This window comes from Amia ocellicauda, chromosome 8 (assembly GCF_036373705.1).
Source record: "Amia ocellicauda isolate fAmiCal2 chromosome 8, fAmiCal2.hap1, whole genome shotgun sequence".
NCBI classification, from domain to species: Eukaryota; Metazoa; Chordata; class Actinopteri; order Amiiformes; family Amiidae; genus Amia; species Amia ocellicauda.
Window position 1 is genome coordinate 29309022 of NC_089857.1, and position 16260 is coordinate 29325281.

Sequence of the window (16260 nt, forward strand, 5' to 3'; positions counted from 1 at the left end):
TTGAATACTGCCATTTGGAAGGAACAGGAAGGATTGAGGTCTATATCCTGTTACTTACGGGGGTTGCTGGGCTGCGAGTCCATGGGAATCATCAGTTTGGTGCGTGTTGCCCTCCGTGCAGCCAGGGAGCGCTCTAGAGTAGACATGCTACTTGATGCCTCATCTCCATCAGCTCCTGAAGAGAGAGAACATGAGTTACACAAACCAGCCAGCATCTATTTAATAAATCACTATAAAATCTCATGAAACCACTGCAAAGCCCTTTATGTTTAGAATTCAATAAAGTACACAGAGTAAGCTGAAGTAGGAAAACTACTGAGTATTGATGCCATAGGTTAGAAAGAGATTTGTCCACTGTAAACTATTTCCATTAAAAACTAAACAGTTAAACAGCTAAAAATAAAATGGAACAAATCAATAACCAACTGTTCTCTCATGGCAAAGGGATAATATTTTAACTCATGTTCTTTATGAAAGGTTAAGTTTGATGTAATGGCCAGTTTATGGGGCTAATGACTAGTCACAAATTAAATGACAGCGGCTTAAATTGCATCAATTAAAAACCCCAAAAAACGTTGTCTAACACAAACTAGGTTAACATTATTGGTAGTGGAACTTCTAATTGGTGGGTGGGTCAAAGTGTTGATTTGTCTGGGCTCGTCATGAAGGTGTAAAGAAAAAAGAAAACAAGTCAGAAATTATATCCTGGTATTGTAATACATTCCACTAATAGTAGAAAATCACTTTCCAATTGCATTACACTTTGAAACACATGTTTACATATTATTGACTTATCTGACAGGGAGGAACAGAGAAATGGAACTCATTCAGTTTGAATGATTAGAATGAAGCTGTACTGTGCAATAGCTGTATTTGAAATATTACCGTAAGTACTCTATGCAATTTTTTATTTTACATCTGAGCATAATAGACATTTTCAAGTTAGTTTAATACTGGTTGATGGATTGTTTGTGACAATGTAATACATTTTTTTGTAACATATTTTGTTCTGTAGTTAAAGTTTCTAACTATTTAAAAATAGCTTGCTTTTAGCATGAGACTAACAGGTTGATTGTTAGTTGTCTCAGCAATTGACAACAACCCAATTAGGCAGATTAATTCTATCATTTTAAAACAGTTTTTACTTTAAAAAGGAAAGTACAAGTAGTTCATTACTTAGGAACTCTAACATTGTAACAAGTGCCCAGAAACATCAAATTTTGACTGCTATGCGAAAGCTGAAATGATTACATATGGTCATTAATATATATGTTTTGTTCTATCAGTAATAAGAGACAGAGCTATGGAGCAGGTTATTACTATTTTGAAACCTAAGTAATGGAAGTCTGAGAAAGGAACGCTCTACTGATCTAATAGCATCTGCTCGTGTGAGAGGATAGGTGTTATACCTGAGTGACTGCTCTTGCTACCCATCTGGCTCTCTGATTGGCTATGGCTCACTGGTGTGATGTCCTGACAGCCCTGCATGGGCGAATCACGGCCTGAGGGGGCAGAGCCTGAAGGCTTTTCAATGTTTTTCAGCTCCATTTCTTCATGGTGTATCCACAGATCTGGTGGTCTAAGGTCCTTCTGGCTGCCTTTCCTTTTTCCTGTGCTGTGGGTGGCACGTTTTCTATGGGAAAAAAAAAACAAATCATCACTTTTAGATAAATAATAATAATAATAACGATAAACAAAAGGAAAAACAAAACAAAACATCCAAACAAATAAGCTGGAATCAGCCATCATATGAATGCCATCTGAGGCAGAAGTTCCTTTCATGAATATTGTACGAGCTTCTGGTCTGTGAGAAACTTAGTGGACTGTTTTGTGTAGAAATCAGATATTGTTTTGAAGTGTTTATAAGGTGTACGGCAAAAAGCAAACACACATAGTTGGACAGCCTCATCCAATAATGTCAGGTAGTGTGAGAAATGGCTAAACTGACCCAAGCTCCAGTTTCCAAAACAATTGTGTCACATCCCCGAGTTATGAGTGAGGGCACTGGATTATTAATTTGCACATTACTGAGATGGCCATGGCATTTTGATCTAAAAACCTCCTTGTAATGACAGTAATTTCATAATTTAACATTGTCAGCGCTATTACTTTGATATTTCCCAAACTCAGAGTAAATCAATTACAAATATCAAAGATATTGGTTTTAAAAAATATTGGTGCCTTTTCTTGTTTTACTGTAGAAACTTTTCATATTGTTTCCTTTCTTTCTTTTTGTCTTTCTTTTTCTTTCTTTATGTCTTTCTTTATGTCTTTTCAGAACTCTACAGACATCTCTAAATCACAATATGCCTTGACTGAACAATATCTATCTAAGGAAATAATGCATTTTCCAAATCACTAATAATATGCTTGAAGACACTAATCCCTTTCTTCATTTGTCATGGTGTCATTGTTCCCATAATTAAATGCTTCTGTATATCGGTCTCTGTGCTCCAAGGGTGTTTTTCATATCCCTGCTGTCACCTGTCCCTGGAAATTAAGTCAGAAGGAATGATTTCTTTCAAATAATAAGAGTATGCTTTAACTCTCCCCTGGGCTGCACATCGTCCTTTTAATCTACTTCACAGCTTCATATCTTCTTTTTATTAAAAAGAAAAAGTACCATACATTTATCCAGGACTATTCCTTTATTTTTTTCCTGATAACCACATTACACCATGAACATCTTTCAGAATTACTTGAGACAAATGTAGAAACACAAGAAATGTGGATACATGAAACCCCACCCTTCTAAAGTAGCATTTAAAAGAACAATAAAGACAAACAGTTACTTTGCATTGGATTTCAAGCTAGTATGCAGTTAGTATGTAGTCCTTGATTACTAGCTATATCTATATTAAAGCTTCTATTCTACTTATGTTTGCTCCCATTAGTGATTGTGATAATTTAAACTTACAAATCTAGTAAGAGACAATGTAAGCAGTGAAAAATTAAAAACCAACAAACCAACTAAAAACAAAAAATCAACACAAACACTTTTAATGTTTCAATTTCAATTCATACTATATTAACTACTCATTCACTGACAGTTCAAGCGCAGCACAATATTGGTAGCCCAATAAATAATTCAAACTAAATACTGACAGATATTGCTTTTGATGTAATTATCTCACATTCTGTCAAATGTGGCCTTTTCCTTTGGTAGTTTCTAAGAAGATCCCTTAAAGCATTTTCAATTTTTGGGGGGGATTAGTGCCTTGTCTCTGGTGAGCACTATAGGATGTTGCTAATGAGGAAGCTCATTGCACGGAGGTCTGGGTTTTAGCTGTGAACAACACTTCCATTCCCACAGGAGAGTCGCGATGAGCTGTTGTACAAAATAAACTCTTCCCAAGTTGGCACCTCTACACACCGTACTCAACTGCTCTCACTAAAATACTGCATTTTCTTGCACTATTAAAATATATATATAATATAATATATAGTCCAAACAACCACTTCAAACAATCATTGTACGACTGTTAAATCGCATTCCTTGCCTTTCTATCTTTTTCATTTTCAATACAAATGGAGAGAGAAATAATACAGCTGGACAGCTATATAATTTACTTTGCATTTCTGCAGATGAAGTGACCTCTGACCCTGATCGCTGATGGCTAATACATCAAATCACATAATATATTTCTGTTAGAACATTTTCTGTATAGAGTAACAAAAAAAAGCTATAAGCCCAGAGTACTGTGGCATTCCTCCCACATAAGTTTTTCTTGTTCACTTTTCCAGTTCAACCTTTTCCGGCCTCACCTTCAACATGTATTAATCCCAGCAAACATTGTTTAACGTCCAGAAGATCACAATGTTGTATTGATACTGATTGTATTACTGCACTTTTGTAATGCTTTAAAATGCTTCTTATGTAAACTGATAGTGGCCCTGGATAAGGGCATTTGGAAATAAATAAATAATAATAATAACAATATGCATTTTGTTCTAGTGCCCTTTATTTACTCAAATCAATTAATATGCATACACATACAAACACATGCACAAACACACACACACACACACACACACACACACACACACACATATATCACCTAAAGTAAACAAACAGACCAGTTTATCAGACTGCAGTCGAAGCTTTATCCTCTGACCATCTATGAAAAGACTGCAGCATTCATCAAGGCCAATGTACGCTGTCTTAAACGCATTGTGAAAAGATGCACTATGGTATTTGTTTTGTACCCTGATAGGTTTGGTAATGTAGTGTAAAGTATCATCACCCACCATTGTCAATCCACAGATGGGTAAAGGTCACCTCATGACTCACCACACTTGCTAGAGGGATTGGTTCACATTGTAAGAAGATTGGGATTCATAGCAACATCAGCAAAGTGCATTATGTTTCATCAGGGCTTAACCAAGCACTGTTCTACTTTGAAAATCTCCTTCCATTCAAAGGAAAAGGGAGTGCTTTGTGGACATCCAAACACTTAAGACTAAAGCAAACCTTTTACCCACCAAAGTCAGCAGCATGTTCTAAGGATTTAACTTGAAATCTGCAGGTGGGTTGAGATTTTGATTTACTAAATAAAAAGGCTAGAAACAACAGGGTCTTGGTGTGGTGACTCACTTTCGTTGCTGGGCTGATGAGCGGCGTGTACAAATGACGGCCACGATGACAACGACTACCACAGTCACGGCTCCCACAGACACCACGATGATCACCAACAGGTTACTGTTCTTCTGCGGGGTCACACTGCCATGGGGAGGACGAAACTGGCCGATGGGTGGCTCTGAGAAGAAGAAAGAAAAATCAGATACAAAATAAAAGTTAGCCTCCAATGAAAACAAAAGAGAGTATGGAGAGAAAAAAAACACAAGACCAAACCAAAAAAACATTGAAATAGTCAAAGGTTATGTTTAAATGTCTCCATACTATCTTGTAAAGCCATATAAAAATGCTTAAAATAGGCCATACTCTCATATCCATGCATTGAATAACATCATCAATTGTGCTTCAACGGAGTCTACATAAGGTCTTGTCTGGAAAATCATGCAGAAAACAATTACATATTTTTACAATTAATAGGATGATTTGCGTTTACAGTTACGGTGTTTCTGTTCTCAAATGTTAGGTCAGATTTTTGTTAAAAACCACTTTTATATGCACGTTATTTTGTTGTTGTTGGTTATCTTTCAAGTCGGAAGCACTGCCCAAGGGTTGAGGAACACCGTCGAAAATGTCACTATCAAAGCTGCCATTACCCCCTGCGTACGTCACTCAAAACAGGTCCCTTCTCACTTCCTGTTGAATATAACGTGCGCAGGTTTGTCCTCTTTTGCCATTTCGCTGGACCTGAGAACGTGAGCTCTCTGTGTCTTGTCTGTGCACTAAACCTTATTATTATTATTATCATCGTTTCTCTATTTCTGCTGCATTAGTTATTATTGACAGCTAATCTGATTCTGTTCTGTCCACACAGCGGGGCTCCGGCTGCACTTTCAATTTCAGTTTTGACAACAAATAGAGCTTTTAAAAATAATAGTTGTGTCTATATACTGCCTTATATATTCCGACTGCTTGCTGTGTTGGTTTTTTGTCCACAGGGCTTTTTCCTTCACAGCAGGAGACTGTACTGTCTAGCCCTGGACCGCTCCATCAGAGCAATTCACCTCCCTGGCCTGTCCAACACAGCGAGGCTGCTACAGTGAGGCCCCCAGGTTTCAGAATGGCATCTCCACATGCTGGTGATCCAACAACTCTGGAGCCGATATGGCAGAGCGGAAGTGTGTCTCTTTGCCTCGGCAGAATCCACCCACTGCCCACTATGGTTCTCCGTCCGAGACCGCTCAGGAACTCTGGGTATCGACACGCTAGCTCACACATGGCCGCGCTGTCTCCTCTACGCATTCCCACCGTTCCCCTTTCTCCCGGTGGTCTTGGAGAAGATCAGGCGAGAATTGCCCTACGAGGCCGCCCTGTATATAGTCCGATCATTGTTACATTGTGTTGTAGTGGCGCATGTGTCTGGCCTGTACCCTGCTATGTATATATATTGTGTAAGCAGGAGGTTGATATAGTAGACTGGAGCATCACTGCCACTGTTTCCAGCTGATGGCTCTCGAGCTTTTCTCACTGCCTCACTGTATATAGTTCCTTGGTCAGCAGGTCTGTGGCCAGCTCTGGCTGTGTTACACCATGGAGCAGGGGACCATTGCTGTTGTCCTCCAGCGGAGGGCACTTTGAGCTTCTCCAGTGCCCTGCTGTGTACATAGTTCATTTATTCACACATTAAGAGCTGTAGTTGTCCCGCGTTAGCTGTGCTATTCGGCAGCTGTCAACTGCTCCTGTGTTCCGCGTGTGGCGCATGAGCCGGCTCCTGCGCCCCGTGATGTATATATGACAGTCGAGCTGGTTTGGCTTGTTCCTAGCTATGCTAGTAGAGTTGGCGGCCACCGCTCCTGTGATTGTGTGGAGAGCACATGAAAAGTTTTCCTGTGCCCGCAATGTATATAGTTAATCTGTGATGACATTGTACAGCTGGTGCGGCCTCGCTCCTAGCTGTGCTAGTGGAACAAGCGACCACAGCTCCGATGTTCGGCATGTGGCGCATGAGCTGGCTCCTGCACCCCGCGGTGTATATAGTTCGTTTGAACAACATTGTAAGTTTATCAGCACAGTGGAGCTGTCCGCTCTGCACTGGTCAGTTGATTGAGGATGCTCCTGTGCTGCGCGGTGACAGCATGAAATTCCTGTTGCCACGCTGTACATACTATTATGTCCAGTTTGGCTACTCTGGTGACTAGCCGACTGTGTATTATGTTGATTTTTCATAGGGCTTGTGGCCCCGCTCCTGTGGATCAGGGGTCCACTATCATGATATGCGCAGAGGCTGCACAAGTTGCTTGATTGCCTGCACTATATATTGTGCAAGTAGATTACGACCTCACTCCTAGCTGCACTAGTAGAGCAGCTTGCCTTGCTATTGTAAGCGGAGGGTGTAAGAGTTGACCTCTGTAGCACCGCTTTGTATATGCTGATTCTAGACAGTTCCTGGTAAGAGCATGACTGCGGTCCTCACTCCTGGGTGGCCCAGGTGCGGCCCTACGAGGCCCCTGGGATTGCTGTGTGGACTTGTGTTGCCCAGGTCCCCTAGCGGTACACCTCGGGGCAGGCTCCCTTCTCAGCTCGCTTCCTCCTCCCTTGCGACGGTTTTGTTATACAGCAACCCCTTCCCCTTGGGCAGTGCAAATGCAACCCCGGTTATCTGAAAAAGGAAGCACTGCCCAAGGGTTGCAAGGTCGCATGGCAGTCCTAGCTCCCGGCAAAAGAGGACGAACCTGCGCAGACATCACGTTTTATACAACAGGAAGTGGGAAGGGACCTGTTCTGCGTGACGTGTGCAGGGGCCAATGGTAGCTTTGTGAGTGACGTTTTTCATCGTGTTCCTACGGAAGTGCACAGAAACCCTGTCCCTTGCGCAGTGCTTCCTTTTTTCAGAAAACCAGGGTTGCGTTCGCAACCTATCGTTAACAGAAGTATCAGGTGTCAGCTTTCACTGACAGTAATCAAATTGTATAATTGTCTACAGTCATCACCAATATAGACATGAACATAAATAATAATACATAATCAGATTTTGTTTTAATATACATACAATAATTGAAATTTAAATGTGAAATAAAAAGTTAATAAAAAACTTTCTCTCCCTACATCCTGCCTGTACAAAATTGCCCTTTACAATTTAGTCTCTTTTGGATTTCGACCGACTGCATACATTTACATCTGTATTCGATATAGTACTGTGAATGAAGAAACTGCTCAAATCGACAGTCTGTTGAAGAGGTCAGGAGGTTGTGCTTGGCCGCCGTAGGCAGAGATATTCGTGCCCCTGCCCATATGAATAGAATGTCCTTTGCAATACCACACAGCATCATTATAGAAAGAAAGGTATATAAATACCCAGTACTGATACATTATTTACTGTATTTTTGAATGAGACAGTGAGAATTCTGAGTTCTGTGTTTTGAGTGATATGTAACAATAGCAGTTCCCATCATCAAAAACTGCCTAGCGAGAATAGTGCACAGTAAACATCCTGAAATAAGTATTTTCAGTGTTGTCTTGATGTTTGACACTGGCTTTTCTTACTCATTTATTTTTTCACTGTGCAAAATAGCCTTGCTTCCTTTCTTAGTTTGCTGCTACATACCTCCAAGGCCAAGGTAAAGTATAATGCAATATTGCATCAATTCAGTCCTATTAATTCAAAGGAACTGTAACAACATGAAAGCTACCCTGGTGTATCTTGCCCCTCGCTCCCTCGCTCCCTCGCTCCCCAAACATACCCCCCCCTTACAGCAATCAGTTGTTATTCAATTAAAGGTGCTTTCTGGCACCTTGAATAGGTGAAATCACCATTGACTTGTCTTTTTTAGTAAGGGTGCCTTATTTAGCACCTAGGATAGCATATACAGAATAAAGTAGCATAGTATTTGAATCTGGGATTTTTTCATAAATTTGAATTCGTGAACAATTAAACTAAATCATATATATGTATCACCCTCGGCCTATATCGATCAAGTGCTGGATGAAGGCCTCCCCAAGATGTTTCCACTTGCTTCGATCCTTGTTCTGATTAACATGTTTGTGTTTGCCTTATTAATATCTGTTTGCACCTAAACCACCACTGTGGAAAGGTGGGGAAGCTGAACAACTTAAGCACCAATTAATACATGTTTGTAGTGTTCTATTAGCAGGCGGATCAAAGATTTGCTTGAATCTGGCTGTTAGGATCATTATAAAACAACTTTAAGAAACACGAAGGAAGAAATATTGATGGTTTTAATGAAGAGTAGGAATACTCTGCACTTGCACAAAGTAATCAATGCATTCTAGTGACAATTGAAAGATAGAAGTAGTTCTAAAATAGCATTTTAATTGATTAATTTGTGAACCTTCTGCAGAGAGGGAGCATAAAACGATTGTAATTATTACCATGTAGTTCTCAGGTCTGTGTCCTATGGGCTGAAACAGAAGACCTTGTTTTGATTTGGTTTAACGGAGTCTCCTGCTGCTTTTATTTCATTACAAATTAAAACATGCAGAGACATTAGTTTGTTGATGACAGTAAAACTTGAGACTACTTCAATTGCCTGATTTCGTTGTGCTGGGGTAGTGACGTAGTTAGCGCAGCACAAGATAATTGCAACACAGTTAATGAAGCTACCACTAATTAAATTATATCTGCAGAAAAAAAATGCTTTTAAAAACCTTAATATGCTGCATATTTTCACATTGTAATATTTACAGAGATTGGAATGATTTTCATTTGAGCGTGTCACTTTCTAGATGACGCACAGAAGACTATTCATTCTGAGTTGAATCCTGTGTCATTTTCTGAGCTTGAGCTAGTGTTTGTACAGTATCGTACAGGATTTGCCTTTAGCCATGGCACTCAGGGAAAAGCACCAGAGGGAATACCTTTCCAATTACAGGGGCAGTCCTGTATTAAACAATACATCACCTTGCACTTGACATAAGGAATCTCTTATTTTCATAAAAGGTCACTGGTTAATTTTATCCTAGTTGTCAACAGATTGCATTTTTGTAATTTATCTGCTTGTGACGAAAGCGTAAATTAAAAAAATGACATTACAGTGTATTGTTCTAATGCTTTATACATATTAGATGAATGTTTAAGCAATTTGTTTTTTCTCTCTGTATAATTTTATTTAGCTATTATATGCATACCCTCAGTCTAATATGTACATACAGAACAATTAAGAATACACGTGATTAGTAGAATTTTCGGTAACACTTACACAGTACACAAATTATGCTTAAACATTCTTTAAAACCCAGAATATATGAACAGAATCAAAGTAACCTTATATATTCCTACTAATGATAGGGATATGTAGAAATCTCTTGTCTGCTCTCAAAAGATTCCAGGAGGGTGATTAACAGAATAAATTGACCAACTTACCTAGAAGGAAGGAAAACACCAGAGCTTCTTAAAAAATGTGCTTGCTTGCTTATTTATTTAGTTATTTATTTATTTGTTTGTTTGTTTGTTTGTTTGTTTGTGTACAATTGAATGTGTAAGCAAAAAAAACTTCCAGTTTTGATTTGTTAACATTTAAAAATAAAAATAAAACGTTTTTCAAGTGCATACCATAGCAGAACAGGATGTTTAGACTTACTCTCATTCCGTTTTTAGAAGATACTATCTAGACTGTAGCTTTAATTCTTTCTAATCTGCACAGGGGCCTGAGTCTGGCTGCAGCGGTGCAGCGGAGCAGTAAATGAAAGCTGCACTGCATCCTTTTTCATTGCCATTTACCTCTCTGCCATCAAAAACAGAAAGTGATTAGAAATGTAGGGACAGCTGGCCATAAAAAGCACAGTCCCCGATCTTAAGATACAGTGTAAATCTCCATCAAGTCCAGCAGACACTTTGAAGGCAAGCTGTTTGAAACAAGGCTTTTCAGGTTTTGATCTATCTACCACAGTCATAAATAAGGAACAGAATAAGCTGAGTGCTAATCTCCTTACATTTATTGCATTTGCTACAAATACAAGTAAAGGACGGGCATCCTGGAGTGGATTATTCACTAACTAGTGAGGAAAATCTCACTAGCAGCTCCCATATGACCCCCAGGGACCTCAGTGAGCCTTAACTTTGAATCTGTGCTAATGCCCTCTGGGGCTGCTCAGGAATCCATTAATCTATTCTGATTACAGCGAGCATTAGGCCAATCTTCAAATGATGTTCACTTTTAATGTGTATCTCTTTTCCTGACTGATATTAATGCTCCACAGCAGACATACCTTGCTAAAGTAATTGCTAAAGTAATGGGACTCTATAAACTGGCGTCTGTGGTGCTTTAACCTCTTTCTACCTGTATGGCTTAAAAAAAAGGAAAAAGGATTAAACAATAAAAAAAGGAAATAAGATTTAAAAAAGAAAAAAAAGAAAAAAGGGAATACATGAACCTATACTTTGAATCATATCCACAGTCTTTTCACAGCAAAGTGAATGATTTTGATATGCGAAATATGTCTGGATAAGGCTTACTGGCATACTACATAGATGTATGTCTCGCTAATCTTGATTTGAACAGATAGCTAGTGAGATGTATAGGTTTAGGCCTCATGATCTGAAATGCAAGCCTGCAGAAATAGTCTACATTTTTACTGTTTTCTCATTAATATATGTAGTACTGATATATTTTGTATTTAATTGCATCTACCTAATGCTAGTTCCATTGTTAAAATTAAACTTATCTATGCATGTATATAAGTTTATATGTAGGAACATATTGATTAATCCATTTATACAAAATTAATTGAAGTGCATTTATGATATAAACCAACATAGGATTTGATAAGACCATATAGAAAGAGTTTTTTTTGTGTGGATCCCTTTCAAAGCAGTCACACAGCTGCATCACTGCAAGAGCTTTTCTTCCCACAATTCACTGCAGTGGCGCTTCCATAATATTGACATCTGCTTGGTGATGAGGTGCACACAGTCCTCAGCGGTGGTTAATTGATTGCTTCCCTTTCGGTTTGATATTAAACTTGAAAGTCCAAAAGGCATGAGGGGGTGCTCTCCTAGCAGCACAGATTTGTTTTGTTTATGTGTGGAGATTATGCACCAGTGATCCTTATTTAGCTGCATGCTCCTTAGGCCTGCCCTGTCTGAAGTCTACAGTTCAGTAGGCAATCCATCTGTTTTAATAACTCCTGGAGCCCCTCGGCTATAACCTTGCGCATCCCAGCAGGGCCTTTTTGTAAGACGCCAGGCGCTCTGTCATTCTGCTCCACGCGGCCACCCCCAAAGTCTATTAGGTTAAAGAATTGTAAATGAGGCCATACTGTAAGCATCCAAAGTCTCAGCTGGAAATGATCAAATGTAATTTATCTACTTAAACCTACACGGCTCTTCCCCCCTCTCCCTCTCTGTCTCTGTCACGCTCTCTCTGTCTGTCTGTCTCTCATGTACACACACACACACACACACACAGACATTCTCAACAGCCTATTTTTATCCGGTTACCATTCATTTATATCATCTTTCCAAACAGTGACAGTTGACACACACACAGAAGGAGGAGAGAGAAAGGCAAATGAGAAGGTGGGGATTAGGGGAAGAGGGGGTCAGTGGGTAGGGTTAGCTCTGGAATGTAAATGCAACTACCCCATGCTGTGAAGCCATGTTGCTTTCCTGCTCTAGACTGCTTTGAGAGGCTTGTACTCATCACTTTATTCATATTTTTTTAATTGCATTTAGATGTTCTTTTTGATCCTGGAAATTTACAATTCTCTCAGGCACCTGTGGAGGACCCCTGCCGAGTGAAGAGGCCTGTAAGCCAGCACATTCACTGGATGTTCAATCGCCATCAAGGAAGGGGGAGTTCAAAATACCACCACTGGAATAAATGAGCTTGAGTTTTCCGATGTAGCCCTTGCCTGCGGCTAAATTAGAACCAATTAAGAAGCTAATATGTTTGATAGGTTTCTTGAATCAACAGTACACAGCAGGCCAAATGGCGTTTTTGATCGTGACAGTGGAAGGACAAGCGAGACAATCTGTGAAAAAAGGAGCATCCTGAACAATGAGTATCTTTTTACGCATGATAATTCTATTTCACATATTGTATTCTTGGCTTTCACAGATCATATGTGTGTTCTAAGATGTTGGGATCAAAATGTTTCTGAATTTTCCAGCATACTGGAACATAAATATGATGATTCATGGGTAAAATGGCATTAGTATGCACACCTTATATTATATTATATTATAACTTGTGAATGCATTCCCCTATTATGTAACTTATTTTCTGGTAGTACTGTTGATTCACTGTGAATGAAATGCTACCAGTTCATTCTTCTGCATTCTTTCTGTCATGTTCGTTTCTCCACCAGGTGCACATACTTCTGAGAAAAAAACATAGACTATTACAAAAGTTCGGTAGCATTTATCAATACGCCAGAGTGAAGCAGCAGGAGACCTTTTGCAAACCGTAGTGCCCTTTTCACATCTGTTACTGCCAAGACTATTGGACTGAATTGGCCTTGAAGAAACAGCACGCAGGAGAAAAACCCAGGGCTGCTGGAGGAAAGCAATTATTCCCTGCAGCAAACTGCATGGTATCAAAGTTAGGGTTTAATTTAGTCCCAGCGCTTACCGTTAAGGCTGCTCCTATCAATCACATTGGTGTCAGATGGCCAGTACCCTCCGTCTCCATGGCGACCTGAAGAGCAGAAGGTTCAGGTATTAGTGGAATGGGACTCGTTACCTGACAGAAATGGTGGTTTCTAATATCCAAAATACATCCATGCAGTAAATTGAATACGTTTTGTGAGTTGGAAAATATCTTCATCAGGCATTTTGCCAAGACTGGAATTATCATTGCTTTGTTTGGAAGCAGACATTGCTAATGACCAACTGTAGAGCACTCTGTCCAACACAAAATTGCAGTGATGATGATTAACAGGAAGGTATGTGGGAGGGAGTTGGTTCAGGAAGTGAGAGTACTAATGCATGTCCAGGGTCAACTGTGAGCTCCCACAAAAAGGAGACTGCACAGCGAGTATTATATACACTATATAGTATGTCAAAGAAGGGGCATATACCATATATACCATAATTACGACAACATGCCTCAGCGCAACAGAAAAGTTATCTATACCGTAATGTATCTAAACTGCGGTAAACTGTAAAAGTGGTATACTGCTCATCCCATATATATATATATTTTTATCAAGCATACTTAGAATCTGGTACTTTATTTAATATAATTTGATGGCGAGCAGAAGACTACATAGAATTACCCCAGTCTTTACAATTATTAAATTACACATCAGCAGATAAGCTAACTGTGCCTGCTTTGTATTTAATTATTCGCATAACTAAACAGAGATTTTATTTATTTTCATAAAGGAACAAAGTATGTAAAACTGCCTTAAAAAAGGATCATTGCTAAAAGTAACAATATATATATATATATATATATATATATATATATATATATAAAATAATTTACTGCTCCATTAAATAGTTCTAATTAAAAATGCCCTTTTTTGGTGTTATTGACAAAGGAAACCTAATTGAAATGAACAGTTTTCTAATTATGCCAGTAATCTTTCCTCAGGACCTCACTATTATCTTAATAATGTAATTATAATAATACAGAGAATGACATACACTGTGTTTTTAGGAAAGGCTTACATAATACTGAATGTACTTTTCAGGCAAACCCAGGACACACTCTGTTCACATTGCATTAACAGCATACAGAAGCATGGTTCCCTAACTAATTAAGGAAAAATACTTCCCCCTGAGGAAATGTCCTCACCAGCTTAATTTCCTTGGGAACCACACAGGAAAAACTGATCCCCAAGGCAAATACTCAGATCCAGAATCAATTGGTGGCACTTTTTCCTTTGAGCATGTTTGCTTCCTGCTACCTTGATAATTATCTTCCATACAAATATTGTAAAAGATGAATGTGGATCTGTTACTGAAATCTGGACATTATACATTTATGCCACTTCATTTGAACTTGTACACAAATACAAGTTCCATATGTCTTTCATAAAATAATGAAGGAATAAATGCTTTTTTTTCTGCCACTCCCAATCAGTAATTAACAAGAGTAAAGAACAGCCCATTCATAAGTGAAGGATTCAATACTGACAGATATAAATGGGCTGAAGTGTGTGAGAATTTACTATCATTGAATGGCTGCACTTTCATTTTTCAAAGCAAGATGTGTTAAGTGTCATCGAGGCTTCTCTTCGGACATTCATGTAGGTAGGATTTTGGCATCTATTGCCCTTCCCACAGAATATAAATAAATACATATACACATAAAAGAAAAACAAGAAAAATCTCTTAGAAAACAAGAGAAATCGGTGTGGGTGGTACAACTGAGAACAATACATTTACTCATGGTTTTCAGTGAACAAAGCATAGTAAAGCAGAGTGTCATTTTCAGTCGATCTGGACCCAAGTACTATATACTGGAAAGATCTTTTATTTTACGATATCAATGTACCCCTTTATCTAACCCTATCTCAATCCCAAGGTCAAATTATGACGGAACCCTGTTTGACACCCATAGGATGCTCAGAGAGTAATTTCACATTGCAACCACCATTTTATGAAACTACACATGAGCTAATATTATAAATCTGTAAAAATGTTCAATAGACACTAAGATTACTACCAAGCATTTATATTCTCCTAAATCGCCTCTGGCAGTATCGTGGTCAATTAATCTTTAATTTCAGGAAAGACAATTCTGGAGAGTGGTGACCATGATATGCGTTTAGCAAAATGATTCAAAATGTTAGTCTATACCATACCAAAAAGATACAGATACAGATCTAGAACATTGGTTACTTAAGTTAAATGACTTTGCATCTCCAAAGAAATGTTTGTTGATTCTTCCATATTTATTTAAAAAATCTTAAGCTATACTAAAAAACCTGTAAGATACACTCCTGGTGAAAGCTCAAGCTGCTTTTGATGTGGCTGGAGTCAGGCTTGAAAGAAATCAGTTACACTGGTAACACAGGTATTTTTAAAGTGACAAATGGGTGACATTAAGGAGCCAGAAGAAAAGTAGAATACATTTTGTTTCACCTAAGGTGTGTCCAGGGATACTATCAATCACCTCTTGACCGGACTTAAGAAAAGCCTTTTCCTGTAACTAGGGCCTCCTTTTACGATCTCAAGTTCGATGTTGTGCTCTTGTGCTATAAAAGGAGCTGGCCAGATTATATGAGGCTCCAAAAATGTGCACAGATGAGTGGCAATAAAAGCTAGGCGATGTAATATTATCTTCCCCCTCATATGCGTCTTACTCCTATCCTGAAGAGAACAGCCACTTACAAATTGAAAGGGTAGTTAAATCTCTAAGCCCATCAATCCTTGGTTCCCTGTCTGAAAAATGTGCAATTGCGTTGATTTATATGTTGTTTTTGTGGTGTGGGCTTATGTTCACAGGGTCTTTCATTGAAATCATCAAACTCATTTTGCTTGTGGCCTATGAAATCAAGTGTATTGTATTATAACCTTGGACCTAGTTTCTTATTTTTTGTACTGCACGTTGGGTCACTTTTGAACTAATATATTCTTTTGCATTATCGTGTACATTTATAATGCAGTTCTGAAAGTGAATCAGCCAAATAAACAAATACATAAATAAGCAATCAACTAATCAATCAAGCAATCAATCACTCATTCATTTTTTCCCCCCAATGTTGTTCAACAAACAACA

The 16260-nt window shown here is 38.7% G+C and overlaps 1 protein-coding gene across 1 annotated transcript in view; it reads right to left on the reverse strand.

Moving 5' to 3' along the window:
* dcc (DCC netrin 1 receptor) overlaps positions 1-16260 on the reverse strand; it is a 309571-nt gene that overhangs the window by 26892 nt on the left and 266419 nt on the right. The window contains exons 22-25 of the mRNA XM_066710967.1: positions 13162-13227; positions 4595-4757; positions 1410-1633; positions 59-175 (exon numbers count right to left, since the gene is read on the reverse strand). Of these exons, the coding sequence (XP_066567064.1) occupies positions 59-175; positions 1410-1633; positions 4595-4757; positions 13162-13227 (570 nt within the window). The remainder of the gene's footprint in view (positions 1-58; positions 176-1409; positions 1634-4594; positions 4758-13161; positions 13228-16260) is intronic.